The sequence below is a fragment of the Nannospalax galili genome, unplaced genomic scaffold (genome assembly GCF_000622305.1).
Source record: "Nannospalax galili isolate Female #2095 unplaced genomic scaffold, S.galili_v1.0 scaffold227, whole genome shotgun sequence".
In the NCBI taxonomy this organism is placed as follows: Eukaryota; Metazoa; Chordata; class Mammalia; order Rodentia; family Spalacidae; genus Nannospalax; species Nannospalax galili.
Window position 1 is genome coordinate 7,871,402 of NW_008360303.1, and position 22,453 is coordinate 7,893,854.

The 22,453-nt window shown below is 38.7% G+C and overlaps 1 protein-coding gene across 1 annotated transcript in view; it reads right to left on the minus strand.

Annotated features, from left to right (window-relative positions):
• Hmcn1 (hemicentin 1) overlaps window positions 1-22,453 on the minus strand; it is a 492,592-nt gene that overhangs the window by 159,508 nt on the left and 310,631 nt on the right. The window contains exons 41-46 of the mRNA XM_029559235.1: window positions 19,125-19,300; window positions 12,148-12,244; window positions 7,296-7,418; window positions 6,334-6,495; window positions 3,118-3,399; window positions 878-1,045 (exon numbers count right to left, since the gene is read on the minus strand). Coding sequence (XP_029415095.1) covers window positions 878-1,045; window positions 3,118-3,399; window positions 6,334-6,495; window positions 7,296-7,418; window positions 12,148-12,244; window positions 19,125-19,300 — 1,008 coding nt within the window. The remainder of the gene's footprint in view (window positions 1-877; window positions 1,046-3,117; window positions 3,400-6,333; window positions 6,496-7,295; window positions 7,419-12,147; window positions 12,245-19,124; window positions 19,301-22,453) is intronic.

Consider the following 22,453-nt stretch of genomic DNA (forward strand, 5'->3'; position numbering starts at 1 on the left):
AAAAAAAAAAAAAAAGAAAAAAAAATCCTCTCTCCAAGCTTATATTGACTCATGGGGGATAAAGAAAGTATTCAGGTTTTTGTACAAAATTAGAAGATGAAATAATGATAAAATCTGTAGTGGTTTGAATAAGAAATGCTCTCCAAGCTTATATTGACCCATGGGGGATAAAGAAAGTATTCAGGTTTTTGTACAAAATTAGAAGATGAAATAATGATAAAATCTGTAGTGGTTTGAATAAGAAATGCCAACCACAGGCGGAACATGCACTTGAACAGCACCCCAGTTGGGTGCTACTGTTTGGTGAGGTTAGGGAACCCTTAGGATGTGGAGCTTTGCTGGAGGAAGTACGTCACTTGGGATAGGCTCATTCCACTTCCAGTTCACTCTTTGCTTCCCATGTGTGTATGGAGCTGTACTCTGCCCGCTGCCATACCTCCCCTGCCATTGTGGATGCCCCCTCTAGAACTGTAGGCCAAAACAAACTTTCTTCCTTAAGCTGCTTCTGTTCATGGCATTTTATCACAACAGAAAAGAAACTGATACACTGTCTTAGCACACACAGAACTCTCTCTTTCTAGAAATATAAATAATATTCAGATTCATCATGCATAAATCGACATACTTCATAGGAGGGTTACGTTATATAATAGTAGTAAGACAGTGCCAAGTCCTTTTTAATACAGGGATGTAGAGATTAATTTAGAAATGTTCCCGATTTTCCTACATTCTAAATACTTTTGCTTAATATGAATAGAGGCTATCATAATAGCAGCTAGATCAGAAAGGAAAATAAAACACTAAAAATGAAAAACTGAAGAGAAATGATGTGCACAGGAAGCTAACCAGATGATCAGGCTATCCCAATCGCTCATACCTGAGAGAATCCTCACAGAACTGCTGAGGCTGACAGGCCACCCATCTTTCAGCCAGGTTATGGAAGGCAGGGGGATTCCAGAGGCTTCGCAAGTCAGGGATACTGAGCTCTTTTCCACCACGCTGACATTTTCAGGAGCTCGATGGTTCCCTATGATGCTTGGAGGTGCTGTAAGACAAGACCAAACCAACCTCAAACATAAAGGGGGCAGGCCAAAGAACATGAAACACGAATCCTTAACAGCTTATTTCTAATGGGAACACTTCCATTTTCTGGTTAATAGTACTCAAAACAATGACCTTTCTGGAAATAGAAATGTCACTTCTTCCCTACTCTGTCCACTGAGTGACTCTCATGGTACTGTTCCAGTAGCGGTGAGCTACTTTCTGAGCTACTCCTCAGTCATGACAGATTTATAACATAAACTCATAACTTTCTTATAACCAGGATTCTGTAAAAATTAATTCTAATCTTAAAAATTAAATTAATTTAACAAAAGATGTTAAGAATTAATTTTATTTTAAAAATATTTTATTTATTATTTTTATTTTATGTGTATGAGTGTATTGCCTGCATGTGTGTTAAGTGCACATGTGTCATACAATGCCTATGGAATCAGAAGAAGGCATTGGATTCCCCTGGAACTGGAGTTACAGATGGTTGTTAGCCATCATCTGGGTGCTGGGAATCAAACTCAGGTCCATTGCAAGAGGAGTTGGTGCTCTTAACTTCTGAGCCATCTTTCCAGTCCCTAATTTTATCTATTTATATTCAGATCTTTTATCTTTGGCAAGCATATTGGCTGCAATGTACAAGATACTAATATTGACTTTCATTTTTTTCTTTTTTGCTTCTTTGTTTTGAGGCGGCTTTCATTTTGAAGCTTGGGCTAGTCTGGAACTCCCTATAAAGCCCAGGCTGGAACTCCAGCCCTAAACTCACAATCCTCCTACCTGAGTGTTTCATATTACAGATGTGCAAAAGCAGGCTTAGTTTTGTTCATTTATTAATGATATTCAAGCTATAAGATTTGTATCTATAAATTTCTATAAATTTAAAAATTATATATCAAACTGCATGTAGCCAAAGAGCCTTCTCTTAATATGTAAATATTTGGTTGATTCCTGTCAACATTTTATAGTTTATTAGTTAGAATCTTTATGCTGACCTTAATATGATTCATGACCAATGAATGTTAAAGCAGTAAACTTTCAAAAAATTTTTATTTATTCTTTTCATGTGTATGATTGTATGATTGTAATGTCTACATGTAGGCAAGTGCACTTGTGTCATGCAATGCCTGCAGAGGACAGAAGAGGGCATCAGATCCCCTGGAACTGTAGTCACGAACAGTTGTTAGTTGCCAGATAGGTGCTGGAATTCAAACCCAGGTCTTCTGCAGGCATAGCCAGTGCTCTTAATCACTGAGCTATCTCCCCAGCCCTGAACCAGCAAACTTTAAGGAATAAATATTTATATTAGTCTAGTTAAAAACTGAAATTAAAAACTATATAAAGTATTTTACTAGAGGTAGTACTGAGCTGAAAGTATTTGAAGAAGACAATTTTCTACTTTGTGCTTGGCCCAAAGAATAACTAATATGTTTGTCACAGTGAGGTAAGTGACATGAAGCCAGGCATAGAGATGGATGAGTGAGGAGATATAGGGAAGCAGCACGTATGTAGAAAGGATCAGCTTTGTGAATACCATCTTCAGGACATCCCGTGCCTATTGCATTCATTAATTCACACCATCTGTGGTTACCAGCAGAAGACCTGCACGAGATCAAGTCAGCCAAAATTCATGCACAGACAGGGGCTATGACCTCCAGGCCACACCCCTTTACTGAAGAGGTTTTAGCAGTTGATACCTGCTGGGGGAAGGCGAATCATTCTTTGAAAGTGTGGCCACTGGCAGGTTTTCAGTGTTCCAGTGGATGGCCTCACACCCATGCACATATGGGTGGCACTAATGGGACTTAATGGGTTATAAAAGACATAATGTTAGGAGGGGAAGGTGGTGGGGGAAGTACAGAGGCAGACAGAAGGGCAAATGGGGGGTAGAGGTTCATATGATCATATTTCATTATATACATGTATGAAATTCTCAAAGAATAAAAAAGAAAAAAGAAAAAAAGGGCTAGGTTACAGATATAAGACTTTTAGATTTGAGGCCTATATTTCCAGGATGCTAGTTTGTATCATCCAGAGAACAAACTTCTTCACCCAATTGCTACTTACTATGTACACTTAAGTCATATTTTCTGTCAGTCATTCCTGCTACATTCACAGCAACACACATGTAACGGCCCGTGTCAGATACATGAATGTTCTTCAGCTGAAGGATGCGCCCTTCATTCAGTATTTCCACTCCCTTTCCTTTGGTCAAGGGATGGCCATCTTTCATCCAGGTGACTATTGGCTGAGGAATACCCTGCACTTCACAGTCTAAGGAAATGCTCTTCCCACGAAGGACAGTTATTTCAGGATGGTAGCTGCCACTGTTGGCTAGAGATGGTCGAACTTTAGGGGAAAAGAGAAAACAAGAAATAATATGGGACAGGTTTGCTTCACCTCTAATAGGACCTTTTTACTACTCAAGTTAAACACATTCAGTACACCTTTGGGGGGTGGGGGTGGCAAGTTTCTTGTTTCCCAGGCTGGCTTTGAACTCACTGTATGGTTGAGGAAAATATCAAACTTCTGTTCTTCTTGCCTCTACCTTTAAAGACCAGGATAACAGGAATGTACCAACACACCTAGTTCTATGTGGTGCTGGGGGTCAAACCCAAGGCTTTGTTCATGTTAGGTAAGTACTCTATCAACTGAGCCACAATCTCAGCCTACACTTAAACATATTCTTACATCAAAATAAAGAAAATACCATGTGGTGGCACACATGTAGTCCCAGCACTCAGATCTCTGTAAGTTCAAGGCCAGCTTGGTCTACATGGTAAGTTCCAGGTCAGCTGGGGCTACAGGGACACCCAGTCTTAAAAAGTTCCCTCCCCCCTGCAAAAAACAGAAAAAGAAAACACTCAGGACCAACAGACAATATTGCTATGTAACCAATTATCAGTGTATTGAGAGGTGGAATTCTTCTCTAATGTTTTCAAGTCAGTTAATTCCTAAAATAAAGCTATTTATACAGGAAGAAAAGAATGGTGTATTTGCTAACTTCTACTTTTTGAGAAATCATATAAATAATTGAACTTACCAATTGGAACTCTGATTTGCTGGTGTTTCTAGTGCTAATTAACTCTTTTTTATCCTAATAACTTTTTACTTGACACTAGTATACAGACATAAAATAGGTATGAAATACATGAAAATTCAATAAAAATACATTTAAAATAGGTATAGAAATCAAACATTTACTTATAATAAATCATAAAAGAAATTTACTTTTAAATAATTCTTTGGCTCACATTTAATTTTATCATTTATTAAAGGCAAAAGAAAATTTGTGTACTAATTAGATGGCTATGCAAGTGTATTTTTAACATAAAGAATATATGACACTGCAGGATGAAGATCATCTTCAAAGTTTTCAGAGTTGATTGCTATTTCCAATTTGTAATTGTCAAGACCAAGAACATCACTTCACATAAATACATAGGTACAAGATGGTAGAAGCAAGTTTAGGGACATTTTAGACATTGTTGGAAACTTTCTCGTAATCCTAAGCCAAAATTCATCCAACGATTTTTTTAAATGAAACTCAAGCCAGCAATTCATGCACCAATTTTAAAAAATCAAACACAATTCAATCCAAAGGCATACTAATTTGATACTAATATGGTGAAGAATGATGGTAAGGAAATATTAAGTCTTTTCTGTAATTAAACCATCATGTTTCTTTAAAAGCAGAAAACTTTGTGTGCATAGCAATCACACTGTAATTCATAATGTCAGACAGTCTCCAATCTGAGCTGAGGAGTTTCAGGCAGCGCTCACTGGTACTGTGTGATGTAAGAGCACTCACAGTGCAAAGGGCACATGTTGTGTGTTCAGATCCAAGGCTACAGTGACATCTCATGATACAATACCAGTGAGCATGACCCAAAACACCTGGGATTCATCATGTGTGCAATGTTGACTTAATTTATGGTCATTCTGTATTCTGAAACTTTTACTATTGCCAAGTTTTTCACCTCTCCACATTCAGTTAAACAGGTCAGGGCATGCAGAGGAAGAGGCTGTGGCCTAACTTATGATCGGGTCTGTTAAAACCTTTCTTTCTTCTCCTTCACAAGATTTGGAAGAGCTGAGACTGTGTCTCAATCTTTGTAAGTTTAGTGGCTGTATGAAACAATTCAAACCTTGAATGTTTAAAGAAAGGCCTCCTGGGGGCTGTAGGAAACATTTTGCTCTGGTAGTATAAGGCAGAAAGTAACAGCCTTTCCCCTTCTTGCTTTTAGTGTGAACCTGATATCGCAGATGCCACAACTATCTTAGTATCTTGAAGGAAGGTCCAGGAGAATCACAGAACTTCTGTCCTGCTGGGAGTGAGTGGGGTGCTCATCTGCAGAGATGAACTGCCTGCCTAAGGCATCTCATTAAGTGAAGCACTAAACAGCCGCAGGTCATGCCACTGAACCAGCTTTACTGTTACTTTGTAGCTGAATTTACTTACTTGAAGCTGATTATAAGAATTAATAACTTTGCCAACTCCCATACAAATATGTTTGGGGAAAAAAAAGTGGACCAATTCCCGTAACCCTGTGTTCTAGGAACAGTTCTACCATGCACAAGCCAGTCACCATGATCAATTATGGAAATGTCTCTGATCGATTTTCCACACCTGTAAGACAGAGGTGACAGTTCTGTCTTACATGATGATTTACATATGCAGGTTGTAGTCTAAGTAGCCTATTAAAATATTTTATGTATTATAAATATACTTCATGCTAGAGTAACTCAGTTGATAGAATACTTGCCTAGCATGAACAAAGTCATGGGTTGGATCCCCAACACCACATAAAACTAGGCATGGTAGCATATACCTATAATCCCAGCACTCAGGCGGTAGCGTCAAGATGATGTGAAGTTCAAGGTCATTCAAGCACACAGCAAGCTTGAGGCCAGCCTAAAAATCTGCCTAAAAAATAAAATACCACCACCACCACTTACAATAACAGTAACAACAAAGTATAACGTATAATGCTCTCTTTTCCCTTTCTAGATATCCACTGTTGGGCCCTCAGCAATTCGCAACAAATCAGACAGTGATTTGTTTGTCACTGGTGAGCTGATGGAAAATAGACAGATATTTTCCTGAATAAATAAAAGCCAGAAAGAATCAATTGCTCTCTGGTTATGTCAGCACATTTAAACCACATGATTGGTATAGCTATACTTCTGTGAAATGTTATAGATATAGAGAGAAACAAAAAGGAGAGATGGAAAGGTTTAAAAGAAATTTGTGCTCAGAGCTTGGCAAGGCCAATAGCTTACTGTACACTTGCAGATTATAGTCTTTCTTTGCAGTTCCAGCCTCACTGGATGCCACACATGTGTAGAGTCCTGTATCTACTTTCTCAGCAACTGAAATCTGTAGCCGTCTGCCTCCAGATAAAATTCTAACTCGTCCCGCAGAGTCAGCCAGCACTGGAGAGCCTGCAATAACAGCCAAGTGGCAGAATTGGAGGCAAAATATGATGAGTTTTATATACTTGCCCAGATAAGTACTTATGTATTTCCTTCCTAGTTTAAGCACCAAAAAGGTGACAATCCTGTGAAATAATCCCCTAGTAGTATGTAAAATGAAGGGGGACTGGATGAGCTAACATGAGTGTGCATGGATAACAACTTGATAAATAAGCAGTTGAAAATCTACTCAACTATAAAACTGCCATAAATGTAATAGAAATATTTGCTTTAGAAAATAATTTTAAGACTATTTTTTTAAAAGAAAAGAGTTCTTGGAGAGGTGGTTAATGACTATGATTATAGGTATTCCATAATGCATTTGATTAAAAGGCAATGACTGTAATATAGAAAATTGATTATTCTGGGTAGCAGTTAGTTAAAACGTGAAAATCTTCAGTGAAATAATATCAGTGTTAAAGGTCAAAATTTAATAAAACTAATTTTGCAGTCTAGCATTTAAAATATGAACTCCATGAACTTTTTTTCTCTTATTTTTTTTTTTTTACAAATTGACAGGGCTGTCAAACTAAATATTCTATCTTCTAGGTAGCTATGTATCTGTGTATCTATGTATCTATGTATGTATCTGTGTATGTATCTACGTATCTATCTATCTATCCATCCATCCATCCATCCATCCATCTATCTATCTATCTATCTATCTATCTATCTATCTATCTATCTGGCCATCATCTTTCTATTAATCCATCTATCATCTGTCATCTATCTATCATCTATAATTTAAAATGTTATGGTTGAAAACTGACCCTTCTTCTTCCAGATGAGATTTGGGGGAGGAATACCACTTGATTCACACAACAGAGTGATGAGGTTCCCTTCGATGACTGTAAGTTGAACAAGCTCATCAGAACCATAAATACTTGGTGGTACTGAAAGAAAAATTAGAAAAGTGTGGGTTTTCCACTTTTCATGTCATGTCAAGTTTTTCTAAAACTTCACACACAGGAAAAAAGACTTCTATTCAAATGATGTGAGAAAATAACACAGAAGTTTGAAAGTCACCTCTAAGGTATAGAATCAGTACCTAATAACAGTGCTTCGCATTTTTGTAGAACTTTTATTACCAAAGTATTAGAATGGCATAGTTTATTATAGACATTTAGATATTTCTGTTAAAATGCTGATGCCTACCAAGTCTAAGTTTAACCCGGTCATTGATGTCCAGCCAGCCTCAATATCTTAGAGTCCTAGAAAGCAGTAGGCATGTAATGTACAGTACAGAACAGAGACAAGGGGTTTCAGTTAAGAGATGGACATATTGCCTACTCTAGATTGTATATCTTGTTGGTCTCTAGCCAATCTTACTGGAGCCCTTAAAGGGAATCCTGATTATTAAGCTTCTCTCAAAGGGGCTGGAGCCTGACGCTACCAGATAACCCCCTCCCACCCCATAAGTCTCTCTCTGCAGGATTAGCAGCTGGCAGATGCTCATTCTTTGAAGTTCCTGGGGGTTGAGGAGTCACAAACTCCTCCTAGACTCTAGCACATCTTCAGTTCTTGTTCAACTATCTCTCTGTAAACACAGAGATTGGCACTACATTAAATTTATGGTCTCCATTTTCAGCTCTACCCTTTGCTATTCTTCTGGTTTTCATGAACACAAGTAGTTGCAAATTTAATGATGCCTCTAGCTGGGACCTAGATTTTGCATCACATTTATTCTTAATTCACATGTCAAATTTGATGTCTGAGAGGGCAGGGCCACTAACCACATAGTCCAGATGACTGAGAAACACGGGCATCCAACTTTTTCTCTTTCTGATTCAGTTTCTCAAACATTTCTAAAGCATAGGTGATTTCTTAAAAAATACAGACATTAACATCTCAGTTCTTTAAAAATCTTTAATATGGGGAAGATAGATCTCAAGTAAGGGGCAATAACACAACACATTATATGAAGGGCAAGAGGGAATAATAAGGAGAGAGGTTTAAGTGGGGAGAGGTATGGAAAGTTAGGGCACAGGAGGAGGGGGGAGAGGAATAACTAACACTAAGGATGTTTACAAAACCCATATGGAAACCCACTAATTTATAATCTTCTCACACACACACACACACACACACACACACACACACACACACACACACAAACACACTTGCTCATCCCAGAATCCGTAAGTTGACAAATAAAAAGCTCAGTGCCAGGTGTGAGATACCTCCCCTTGAGTTTTTGGTCAGAGATGTCCCAGACCCCTCCTCCCAAACGATAGAGGATACTGTGTTTACTCTTGGTTGTCCACAAGAACTTGCTTGTAAGACTCTATTGTAGAAGACGCCATACTCTTTGGTCATAGGCTATGGAGAAATCATGTTAGTATTGATGAGAAGCTTCCTCTCCCTGCCTTCTCTCATAGTACTGGAAGAACATGCAGGCTTCTGGGGAGAGGGAAGTCATCAACAGTTTTATCTTGCTGTGAACTCTGTGAACTGTAATTACCAGCATCATAAGATATGTCCATGGGTACAATAGTGGCATAAATGTTATGGGAGTAACCAAACACTCTCTGATTGGATTTAAGGTACCATCTACAGGAAGATACACATGCCTGCTACAGCAGATCTGGCCCAAGGTCCATGGTTGTCAAGCTAACAGATTAACTCAAGGGTAAATCTACTACTATTATTTTGCTAAATGGACAAACTCCCTTCTGAATTTGTATTTTTTTTTTGTCTTTTTGAGACAGGGTCTCCCTGTAGCCCCACTATGTGTACCAGGGTGGCCTCGAACTCACAAAAATCTGCCTGCCTCTGCCTCCCAAGTGCTGGGATTAAAGGCATGTGCCACCACTCCTGGCCGAATTTGTATTTTTACATTTAGATTAGTACAGCTCTCAGACCTCATCAGAGAAGTTTTTGAGCAGTGGTTGGTCAACACAGAAACTTGGGACAAGTCAAAGCACAGAGAGTGTAGTAGAGTGTTCCACCATTAATAGGACACCTGTATCACATCCGGTTCTCAAGGCTCAAGACTATTGCAGAAGGGGCAGAAAGAGTGTAAGAGCCAGAAGTCAGGGAGGACTAGAGCAGAACTGTCTTCCAGACATGACAATACTGTTGCATTTGTGAACTCACAGTAGCTTTGGTTCCTTACACAAGATCTGCACAAGATCAAGTCAGTCAACATTCTAGCATGAAAGGAGGAGGCTCATGAATCCCTACCCCTAACTGAGGGGATATTGACAGATTATGGCTTCTAGGAGAGGGGATGTCCATTTTAAGGCCCCTGGTAGGCCAGTCACATGCCGTGGATGGCCTCACGCCCATGTGTATATGGAACATGCAAATTGGACTCAGTGAGTTGATTTAAGAAAAAGAAAAAGAGGACATGTCTCAGACAGTTGCTGTCTTAAGGATATGGTGATGTATCTAGGACAAATTAGTGGAAGGAGTGGAAGTGAATATGATAGTGGAAGTGAATATGATCAAAATACATTGAATGTACTTCCTGATAGGTCATTCAATTCTGTAATCCTAAAACCACTTGGGAGTATATAAGCTGCTAGGGATTTTTTCCTGGTAGAAAACTGATTCTCCTTCTCTTTCAGCAGCCACTGATTTCCTATAGCTCTTCATCCAGTGGTGTGGCCTGTAATTTCCCCCATTCACATTGGCATGTAACTGGTGCCCTTATGCAGGCCTTGTTTAGGCAGCTATATTGAGACTATATTAAGGTGCAGCTTCTGTGTCATGCCTAGAAGACATTATCTATCAGCAGATATCTGCATCCCCTGGCTCCTACAATCCCCCCCTACCCCTAATCATCCATGAAATTCCACAAGACTTTAGATGTAGGGCTGAATTTTAGATGTATCAATTAGGGCTGGGCACCCCACGTCCCTTATTCTTTATATTTACAACAGTTGTGCATCTCTATAGTAGTTACTATCTGCTGCAAAAAGAAGCTTCTTTGATGAGAAGATTGAGTTACACCTCTCTGTGGGTATGAGGATAAATGTTTGTAATACAGGATAAGTGTTTGGAAATTACATTACATTACATTACTGTTAATGGCAATTAGTAGATTCTTCTCTAGAGTATAGGATCCCTCCAGCCATGTGTGCTGAATATGTTTACAGTAACAGGCATGAATTCCCTCTTATTGAGGGGACTTTAAGTCTCATTAGACAGTTGCTATCTTTTACCCCCAGTAAAAATGCCAGTACTGCATCATTGGAGACAACTTGCTGAGTCAGTCTTTGTTGTGGTTCTAGGATTTACAGCTGGGTAGGACTATTGTTTGCTCTTCTTCCTTGGCAGCCTGCAGAACACCTTCTGATACTATGAGAGCTGGGCCTCAGGGAGGAGGTTTTCAGGTCAGCTCCATTCCTCTAAGTCCTGTATCCAAAGTATGTGGTGTCTTCAGCAATAGGGTCTTACCTTCAGTTCTTGGAGGTAACCAAGAGTAATGGCAGTTATGGCCTATATTATTTCTGGAGTCTTTTGGATTCCCCTCACCAACCTCTCAAAGGAAGGTTTACTATGCTTGGCACTAGGATTTTTGTTTGTCTTATGGGTCTCACAGGGAACTTTATCACCCTAGTGATAAATAATATATATATATGTATATATGTAAAGTAATCTTATAAGACAATGTGTTTCCCTATGCCTTTTCAAACATTCTTAATGTTATTTATCTCTCTTTCCTCCTTCTCCTGTTGTTATTACCTTCCCTCCTCTCTTCCCAGTTGAAGTCCTCTCCTCTTTCTCTAATTTTCCCTTTGGTAGAGTCTGTGTTCCAACTCACCCCCTCTGGCGCTCCTTCTTACCCCTCCACCCGTGTCCCTTTTTGCTTTCCTTACTTCTGCAGTTACTTCAGATTATATAATCACATCTAAAAATTTGGACCTAGCAACATTACATTTAAATTTCATTGACTAAAGAACATTCTCCCCAAGCATCTTCATTTTTCTCATTGACCTCTACACATGACATAGTGCTAGAAGACAGAAAGCATGCGTAGTTTTCAAGTGATCTTATCTTTGATGTCTCAAATTCTCCCTTATCATTCATGATTATATTTACTGCAGTCTGCCTTCCACTATTAAATTGCTTCCTTAAGAGCACTGGTCTTCATATTTGTAAAGGACATCTTGTAGTTTGTGTCTAGTCTGACTTCTCTGCAGTATTATGTTATTCATTCAGCTATCCACCCATCTATGTACAACTCATTCGCTGCCTCACTTCTTCTTCCCAAAATACCATCTTCCTGAGTTTCCATGATGCAGTCCTTAGGAAGTTTTCCTTGTATACATAATTTGTTTTTTCCACTTATTTTCACAGGACAAACCTCCACTAGTTCTAGAGAAATTCAATCGTTTCATGTCCTGGCTATAAAAGCTAAGGGCATGCTAGACAGGATAAGAGAACCATATCACATCAAAGTTGCTTGGCTAATGCATCTAGTTAGGGAGTCTGTCCATTTTGCATTTTGGACAAATTCCTTGAGTTGATACTCAGGACAACTTGGCATCTTCAAAATGTGCTGATAATTTTCCAACTATGTTCTATAATGCATGAAAGTCATGTTAAGAATTGACAACAATAGATAAAAGCAAACCACAGGCCATGCTTTGCTTTACGGAGGCCTATTATACTTACCCCAAATATTAACATTGTAGTTTTTCTCAGTTTTTCCAGCAACATTTGTTGCTTCACAAGTGTAACGACCAGTGTCTTGAACATGAGCATCTTCAATCTGAAATCAAAATAATGCTTTGAAAGCAGCTTCTCTGTCTCCCTCTCTCCTTTTCTCCCCCTTCTCTCTCTTTCTCTTCCTTCCCTACCTCCTTTCTTTCTTGTTCTCTTTCGTTTTCTCTTTCCATTTTGAGTCTGGGTCTCACTCTGTAGCCCAGGTTAGTTTAGAACTCACTAGGCCATCACTCAAGCTAGCCTGAAGCTCATAGCAGGCTTCTGCTAACCCTTTCAGGTGCTGGGATTAATGACCAGCCATGAGCCACCATGCCTGGCTTGAGACTACAGTTCTCTTTCACAGTTTGGGTTGCATATTAATGATCTTTGTTGCCTCTTATTTTTATTTTTCATTCTGATGATTTCAAAGCATGTAAAAAATGGAGAAAATTATAAAATGAATGTCTATACACTCATCGCAGAGATCAAATACTTAACAGAGGTTTAATAATATTCATCTATATCACACTTTATTTTAACATGATTTACTTCAGTGGTTGAAAACTACAAAGGCCTTCTAAATACAATACAGATAAAGTAGCAAAATTTTTCACAATTTCTGGTAAAGTCATTCAGGGATTTAAAATGTACAATTAAATATATTCTTATATATTCAGAAGGTAAAAGAATATGCGTGTTGCTTCTTCCACACTGAGTTTGCAAATATCTCCAATTCAAAAACTACATTCAGGGGCTGGAGAAATGGCTTGGTGATTAAGAGCAATAGCTGCTCTTAAAGAGGACCCAGGTTCAGTTCCCAGGACCCACATAGCAGCTCACAACCTTTAGTAACTCCAGTTCTAGGGGATCTGTAGCCCTCTTCTGGATTCTGTGGGCATTGTTTGCAAGAGTGCACTTATATACATACAGACAAAACACATAAAAGTAAATAAATAAATAAAATTATATCCAATTAATTTCCATCTCCTGCTACACAATTTGGTACTTAGCAGGTTACTGAGCATCAGTAAAATGCTTTCATGCATGTATATGCAATGTGCATCAACACTCAACCATCATAACTTACATGGCATTAAGCAGTCAATGCAAACCTTATACTAGGTAGATGTAAAGAAATACAATGTGCCATATTTCTTTTTTTCTTTTTTTTTATCTTTTTGAGACAGGATCTCCCTGTAGCCCCAGATGGCCTGGAAATCACTATGTAGACCAGGCTGGCTTTGAGATCCACCTGCCTCTGCCTCCCAAGTGCTGGGATTAAAGGCATGTGCCACCATGCCCAGCTACCATATAGCTTCTGATCATTCCTGATTTGAGTATACACTTTAGTTGAGCATATACAGCATGTGAAGGTAAACTAATTACAAAAAGGTACAAATGACAATACAAGATCAGAGGCACTACAAACTGAATTATTGCCAAATAAGGTTGTAAGTAAAAAATTTCTGAAATAGTCAAAGTAGGAAGAATGATTGTAGTTATAGTGATCACTGAAATTATTTGGCATGTAGACAAGTGATCAATAACTGTATCTATAAATTAAACAACAGGACCTGAGTTATGTAGAGTATCAAAGAATATTAGATCTAAAATTCAACCTCATTTTAAAGATAGGGAAATGCGTGTTTAGTTAAGAGAGCTACATAATTAAAAGTCACATAATTACTACTCATTACTGGACTGACCACAAAATTAGTAAGCATGAACCTATATGCTACTGTTGAAATTTACCTGAGCCCCAGAGGTTTGTGTTTTGCATACTGGCTCCCCAAATGGTAGCCTTATTTTGGAAAGCTATAGAACCATCAAAGGTGGGATCAAGCTGGTAGGTCACTAGGGGCAGACCTTGAAGGTTAATCACAGACCTCGGTTCCTCTTCCACTCTCTCTGCTTCCACCATAGTGTGAATAGCCTCTACCACCACATGCTCCTGTCATCTGCCATGCTTTCGTTACTTTGAGGAAGACTGAAACTCTCTGAAGTCATGAGCCAAAATCAAACCTTCCTCTGTAAGTTATTTCTGTCAGGTTTTATGGTCACATGATGGTAAATTACAATCTGATAAGTGGGCTCATAAGACCATGTGAATCTTACACCGTTGGAACTGGTTTGCACAAAGAATTTGGAAGAGATTGGAGATGCAGGCAGAGAAGCCCTGATTACTGTATGCATAAGCTTCACAGGCAATTCTGGTGGGAGTTTGGAAGCCTATAATGCTAACAGAATGTAGTCAGTAAAGACTGTGCTTAGCAGTTCAAGATTGGAACAAAGGCTTTGTTGAGATTTGGACTAGAGGTCATTCACATTACATTTTGGCAAATAATGTATTTATGTTTTGCTTGTTTTCTGACATTTGAGTTAGACTAAATTAAAAAGTAATGAGCTAATTAATTTGACAAAGGAAATGTCAAGCATAGCATTCAGCTATGGCATGGTTTAAATTTTTTTTTACATTTGTTTATTGTGTGTGTGATGTGTGTATACAGGTATACACACACACGTGAGCATGTGGAGCTCAGAGGATAACTTGAGGAGGTCAGCACTCTCCTTCTACCATATGGTTCAAAGATTGAACTCAGGTTGTCAGGCTTAGCAGCAAGTCCCCTTACCTGCTGAGTCATCTTGCAGGCACCCATGGCATGGTTACTAATGGCTGCTTTTAGTCAGGTTACAGTAAGAATCAGCAGCAAAAACTAGAGCAGAAAGAGGTGAAAATGTGCAGTCTAACCAGAAAAGAAGCACAATACCATATAAAGCTGAGGGAAAGATGCTATTGTTAAACAGATTAGTATTATTAAAAAGAAGCCAAGCAATATATCCTAGGATAATAGAATGTATGCCCTTGAGGTCATTTCATGAACCAACAAGAACCCACAAATCACAGTCTCTAGAATGTAAAACTATTAACTCATTTGAAAGACTTTCTGTTAAAAAGGTAGTGCCACTGGAGTGCTCTCCCTTCACAGTTACTTATGGAACTGTGTTCCCAGGTTCAGCCCAGGTACTTAGCACCTGCTTTAGCTGTGGTCCAAGGGGGGTCTGACTACTGCTTGAGCTGGTGACAGAGCTTAACATTGTCCACATGGTACTGGTTTTGTAAGCATGTGCAGTATAAGAGGTATTGTGTCTGGTGTCTGGTGCATGTACATTGGCCAGTGTTAATCAGTCTGTGTTAATCACCATCTGTTGCATTAAGAAACTTCTCTAGCGAGAGTTGAGAGATGTATTCATTCATCCCCTGTATAGGGGTGGAATTGAAGTGGGGTCATTTAGCAAGTGCTTATCCCTGATTAAGACACCTACTTCAAACCTCTGCCTCCCACATCTAGAGAATCATTGCGGAAGAGGAGGTGCAACAATTGTAAGAGGGATGGATGATCACAAGGAAACAGAGTCTTCCAGATAACTTGTCAGTTGCTCATATGAATTCACAGCAATGGTGACAACATGCACAAGTCCCATGCAAGCTCAAACCAGACAAAGTTCCAGCATAGACATGGGGAAGTGGGTAAGAAATCCCAACCCAACCTAAGGAACATTTGGCAGTTGGTGGCTGCTGGGAGGGGGAAAGACAGTGTCTTACAGGGATGGGACTCTTGGTGGGCCCAGTGGATGGACCTACACTGAAGGACATTTGGGGACATGAATCAGACTCTAGAGGCTGTATTATACACATAAGAAAGTACATTAAATTTGGCAGGGGGTGTGGGGGAGCTGTGGTTAGGTAAGGGAATATACAAATACCATCAAACTATATTATATGAAAATCTTGAAAATTAAATAAAAAATAAAAATTTAAAAAGTATGTTCCTCAACTTCTAGTATCAAATATTCATCAAGATTTAATTGTTTATGTAAAAATAAGCTCATGTGTCTTATGCAAAGTTGCTTCTGTCTTTAATATATGGTAACATTGTATGTCTAGGGAAAGAATTGTTTTAAAATAAATTTCTTTATGATTTATTATCATTAAAAATAAAAAGAGATATGTTGTCAAGAAGGCTTGAACCAAAGCTTTTGGGAAAAGCCTAAGAAATGTTTAGCAGGGTGATGCCTTCCAGGGTGATGCCTGAGGCTGAAAGTGAAGCCTAAGATGGAGAGTCAGTATATTGGATATGCCAGGAGCTTGACGTATGACCTGTGGGCAACATCTGGGGCAACCCAAGGGACAGGTGTTATGTGCTGCAAGTGGCAAAGCCTCAAGGGTGGGGCTGTCCCAGCCTGCTGGAACTCATGTCATGATACCATGTGCCTTCAATCTGAACATGCTCCAGGAGTTAATGTTTCCACTGCTGGGTTTTGGTCTTATTTTGCCCCATGTTTTTTTACTATGCCTTCATTCCTCTCTTTTAGTCTTAAAAAGTTTACTCTTTGCCATCAGAAATCACAAGTATGTAAATTTTTTTGGTCTTTTTGAGAGAGGGTCTTCCTGTAGTCCCAGCTGTCCTGGAACTCACTATGTAGACCAGACTGGCCTTGAACTCACAGAGATCCCCCTGCCTCTACCTCCCGAGTGCTGGAATTAAAGGCATACGCCACCATGCCCAACTATAATTTTTTTTTTTATTTGACAAGGACTCACAGTTAGGAGATTGCCTTCAATCTCAGTAGATATTTTGGACTTAGACTTTTGAACTGTATTGGAATTATTAGGATTAAGGGGACTATTGAAGACTGGATTAAATACATTTTGCATTCTAAGATTGTCATAAGCTTTTGCACATCGAGTGGAATGCTGTGGTTTGAATCTAAACTGTCCTTCACAAACTCGTATTTTGAATGCCTTCTCACCAGCTGGTGGTGGTATTTTGAAATCTATATCATAAAGTATCTCTGGATAGAGCAGCTCATTATGAGCGGTCATTCGAAGGTAAGCTAACAGCACCTGTTATACATCCCCACTGCTACCTACCAGGTTCTCATTGCTATGATAGACTGAAACCCTTTTAAACTATAAACCCAAACCAATCTTTTTTACTTAAGTTGTTTCTGTCAAGTTATGTGGTCATAGAAATGCACAAGTAACTAATACACTATGGATCTCATGAAAAGATTTGATAATATGGGTAGACAAAAGAGGAGGGATTAACATTTAATCAAGTGCCTAGTGTGTGCCAGGCAAAATGCCCAGTGTATTCTGGGCAAAATAAAATGACCAAATTCTGTTTTGTATCTAGTCAAAGATGTGTGAGTAAAATGCTGGGTGAAATAGTGCTAAATAATCAATTAGGGTTCAGTTCTATAGAAAGTTTCATTGTATGGGTCTTCTGTCTAGTCCTTCAACAGGACCTGCACACCCCAGGGTGTCTGGCATGGCTCCATGCTGGGAACCGTGGATCTAAGGATTTCACCATTACCTGAAGAAATGAACTTCTACACTCACCAGAATTTGTATTTATATAAATACCTCCCTCTTCCTTTAGCCACAGCTAGGCTTTGAGATATGCGGAGGAAACCTGCGGGGAACATCTGGGGTTGTTGGGCACAACTAACCCAAGAGACAGGTGCTGTGTGCTGCAAATGGCAAGGCCTCAAGGTTGACGTTTTGCCAGATACTTTCTAGAACAAGGACACTGCCTCTAAGTCTGAACAGTGCTTTTCCTTTGTCTTTTTTCTCTTTTGTCTGTGCAGCTCAGACGGCCTCTCCTTTGTTTCATCAGTGATTCTGGCCTTTCCCTCTGCATCCAGCTCCATCATTACAAGTAGTGATTTCCAAAGCCCCTGTTTTCTTTCTTTAACAAATACCTCTGATGTTCTGGACTTTCAGTTCTCCCTGGGAAAGCTTCTTAGCTTGCTGCCCATTGCCTTTCTTACATGCTGATGTTATCATCCTCAATATTATTGTTTTGTTAGCACGATTGTTCTCAATTAGGAGCCATTTGTAGCCAGTAGTGTGGACAGAAAGAAACCCTTCTTACATGCTGATGTTATCATCCTCAATATTATTGTTTTGTTAGCATGATTGTTCTCAATTAGGAGCCATTTGTAGCCAGTAGTGTGGACAGAAAGAATACTTCCTGTGTTCTGATCCAATTCATGCCTCTTAGTAATTGGGGACACTGTTTGCTTATTTCTTTAGCTTCTTAGTTGGTTATTGTGAACATTTTATAAACATGCATTTGGGTTAGCAACATTCAGACCCTTTGGTTTCCTGAACCTGAATTCCTCAGGTTAGCTTGTCAATGCCAGCTCTATTTCACTCAGATGAACTCTGCCAATATTGTTTAAAACATTTACTTTGTGTCCCTCTGACAAAATTAGTATAGGCCTCAAAGTATGGCTGTTAAACATCCAATAAGGTTATTGAATATGTCAATGCTATTGTAATGAAATGCTTCTTCTAATTATGTGGTTATTAAATGAATAATTAAAAACATTTACTTTCTAAAAGTCTCTATTTCTTCACTAGCTTCCCTGCTTTCCTTAATCAGGACTTTTGTTCCTATCCATGCTTATAAAGCAAGGGAGTTTTCCTATATTCTTCCAGGCAAAAAAAAGTACACTTGGCAACTAAACCAAACTTAAGCCCGGCACTTCTGAATTTCTGAGATAAAATGATACTTAACTTTTCACAGATTTATATAAAATTCTAAGACATTGAAGATATGAGATATGTCCTGATATTTCCATCCTTATCTAGAGCACCTAAAATGGGTGATTGAATGGCTAAATTTGAAGCACACCTTAGGATATTCTTATAACATTTTCCTGAAAGCATTTTTTTTTGAGATGGCTTCTGGTTAAAAGTATGAATGGACAGTTAAGTATAAGCATAAAATTTAAGGCTATCATCGGTGTCATTAAATAAGATTCTTTGAATTTTATTAGATGAATCGAGAGCACTTACACAAGATAGACATCTTTAACAGGTATAACACTGAAACATATGCTTTAGAACCACGTGATGAAATGAATCCGCACCTTACCTTCAACACACTTCCATTTTCAGAGATACTGAGGCCTGGTTTCTTCAGCAAAGGGCGGCCATCCTTTAACCATGTCAGAGTAGGTGGGGGAACTGCATCACTTTGGCATAGCAACTCCACAGCTTGACTAATGAGGATAGAGACATTCTGTTCTTCTCCCATAATATTTGGTGGAACTAAGGGAAAAATGAGTTTTTCCTCAGGACAAAACAGGCCAGCACACCATTTCTGTCCATAAATCATCAAGATACATCCTGAAGAAATCTACTGCCCTTTTCAAGATGGAGGAGCACAGGCATTCTTGCACATACTCTCTGCACCATTTGGTTCAGAATCAAATGTTAATAAATCACTAATTTATAGATTCACATGAACCAGAAATAATTATCCCTAACTTCATTTAAAGACGTTTTAGAACACAAAGTTCTCACCAGTCTAGAGCTAGATGTTTATGTTTAGGGTTTTTAAAGTAGTAAATCACCTGTGAAGTATTCTGTAAACAATAATGAATTAAAAAGCAAATGTTCTTTCAATATTTATTTACGTCTTTGCAAAAGAAATAAATCCCATAGTCACTGAGGCAAAAACTTTAAAGCTATTTGAAAGAGAACTCAGAGATCATGTAGCTCTACATTCACATTCTCCTTCAGATCATGAAAACATAACACAGGTGCCAGGCCAGGGCTTACACAAAATGATGGGACTAACTGGTGGCAAAGCTAAGAGTCTACTGGATTGCAGTTTAGAGTCCTCTTTTGTGCCTTCCTGACGTTCTATGGAATGAACACCATGTGGGATAAGTGACACAATAGAGAACAAATTGAACCAGTCACCAGCTGTACAACACACGCATAACTACATAAAAGAAGTAAATCTGTTGAAACTTTAATAAGATTAACATTAGAATTCCCTGGCTCTGAGACTTGTCAAGTGCTGAAACGTGTTCATAGAGATGTTTTAAAAATGTCCTCCCTTGCGTTTATTAAGGTAAACAATCATTTGTCTTAGACGGTTTAGGTACAGCTTTGTCAATAAGAATGGGTCTCGTAATCTATCAAGGACTCGATCCGGGCTGGATATATAATCACTCGGAAAGACAAATGAGTAATGAAATCAGGACAGCCATGAAGGGGCCACTCTGAAAAAGCACAAGGGAGAAATTCCTTGACCATTTCTCACTAAATCCCATAGACACTCAGGACTCTAGGATATTTAAAGTTGTTTTTTGTTGTAGTTATTGTTTAGTTTTGATCTTGTTGTCACAGGACAGGCTGATCTATCTGTATTCACTTGAACCCTTAAGGGCTTTCCAAATGCTTTGTTAGAAATAAGACTGCTAGCCAGGTGTGGTAGCATATGTCTTTAGCCCAGCACTCAGGAGGCAGAAGCAGGCAGATCTCTGTGAGTTCAAGGCCAGCCTGGTCTACATAGAGAGTTCCCGGTTAGCTGGGGCTACAAGGAGACCCTGTCCCAAAAAGAACAAAAAGAAGAAGAAAAAAAAGACTGTTCTAGTAATACATATTACTATAGTCTATGAGCCATAGTTCAGGCTCAAAACACAAGTATGTGGAAGATGATAAATGTGTACTGACCAGCAGCTTCTGCTTCTGTAACCATCAGGGTTCTCTGCTATCACACCTGCTTCAGAGGGAAAGAGTTATGAAGCAAAGGGTACATCTATGTGCTCTCTCTGGGTATAGCACTGGAGCAAAACCTAAAGGAGTGGACTGTAAAGGAGGAAAACCCCTGCAAAATGTGTGGAACAGACCGAGAGAGCAGCCTGTGATGCTGCTTCTGTTAAGGGAACAGCACACTTGATTCTTAGGAAGCTTAAGGTAATTTCTGAGGACCAGAAAACAGTCAGAATTATTTGTTTATTTTTAGTCTATGCATATGAGTATTTTGCCTGCGTGTTTGTAATTGCGCTGTGTGCATACAATGCCCTTGGAGTTCAAAAGAGTGTATGTTGGGACCCATGGAACTGGAGTTCAGGCCCTGGAGTTAGCTGCCATGTAGGTGCTGGGACCTGAACCTGGGTCCTTTGTAAGAGAAGCCAGTACTCTTAACTGCTGAGCCATCTCTCCAGCCTCTATTGTGAAAATATTTTTGATAGCTTACATAGTAAAAGTAAAAGATATACATCTTTTAGCCTGATGAAGATTAAGACTATTATAGAGTGGCAAATATCCACAATTCATGGCATTTTCTTAGATACATGAAAACAGATACATTCATAAGCTTTGGCACAAGAATCCCTAAATAGAATAGCCAATTTTACAGCTTGATAATACTTTTGAGTTACGTTTGGTCTTATTGGACAAAAAAATTACCATAACTATGTATGTCTATTTTAGGTTGTTTGTAGAATTAATAAAAGAGCGTGTTTTCTTTATGACTTTGCAGAAGTAAAAGTCAGAAACAATCTAAATGCTAATTGATTTCCAGGTATCTCCTTCTAATTGCTTTAAAAAAAATACTCAAATGAGTTGAAGCAGATGAGCTCTTTTAAAACTGAGAAAAAAATGTAAAAATAATAGAACTTGCTTAAAAACATAAATTAAAGCAAACCCCACTATAGTAAAGCACACACACACACACACACACACACACACACACACACTACAGAAACATTTTTGTCTTGTGTCTCATTTTCAACTTTCTGTTTAGTCTGAGAACAAGGTTCTAATCTTAAGACCTTTATGTTATACCCATTTTGCTTTGTGGTTATGTTGCTTAAGAAAGGATCCATCTGGACTTGTTATTCATCCCACACATAAAGCCTGTAAATTGAATTACCCAAATCAGAACTGCTGTGAGGTTATACTTGCTGAAATGCTAAGGGATGTGAGGTCTGTAAGAAACTTCTCTAAGTTTAAGCTTAAAGCAAAGCTCCTATAGGCCCAAATATGATTAAAATGAAATCTACAGAAATTCAATAAAAATACATAGGGAAAAATTACAGAGGGAAGAAAGAGAAAGAAAAGGTACTACAGGAACACAACTTAAAAAAAAAACCTCTTAATTCTGTTATTTTCAATTTCTTAGAATATATTCAGAATATATTCCAGAGAGAAAACGTTTCCAGGAACTAATCTTCAAATTATGGGTAAAGCTATTTCACCCCTGCGACCTCCTACTCCCACTGTCATGTTCTGCAATGTAAACCTAGAAGGGGTTCACCTCTGGGGATTAGCATGCATTAGATTCCAAACAGACAAGAGTGCTTAGGAAACACACACAGGAATACAGTATATGGAAAATATGCTAATAGAACATGGTTGAAACGGTTTCATATTAACAACCTATTTGACTTGCTGAAAAATATTTCA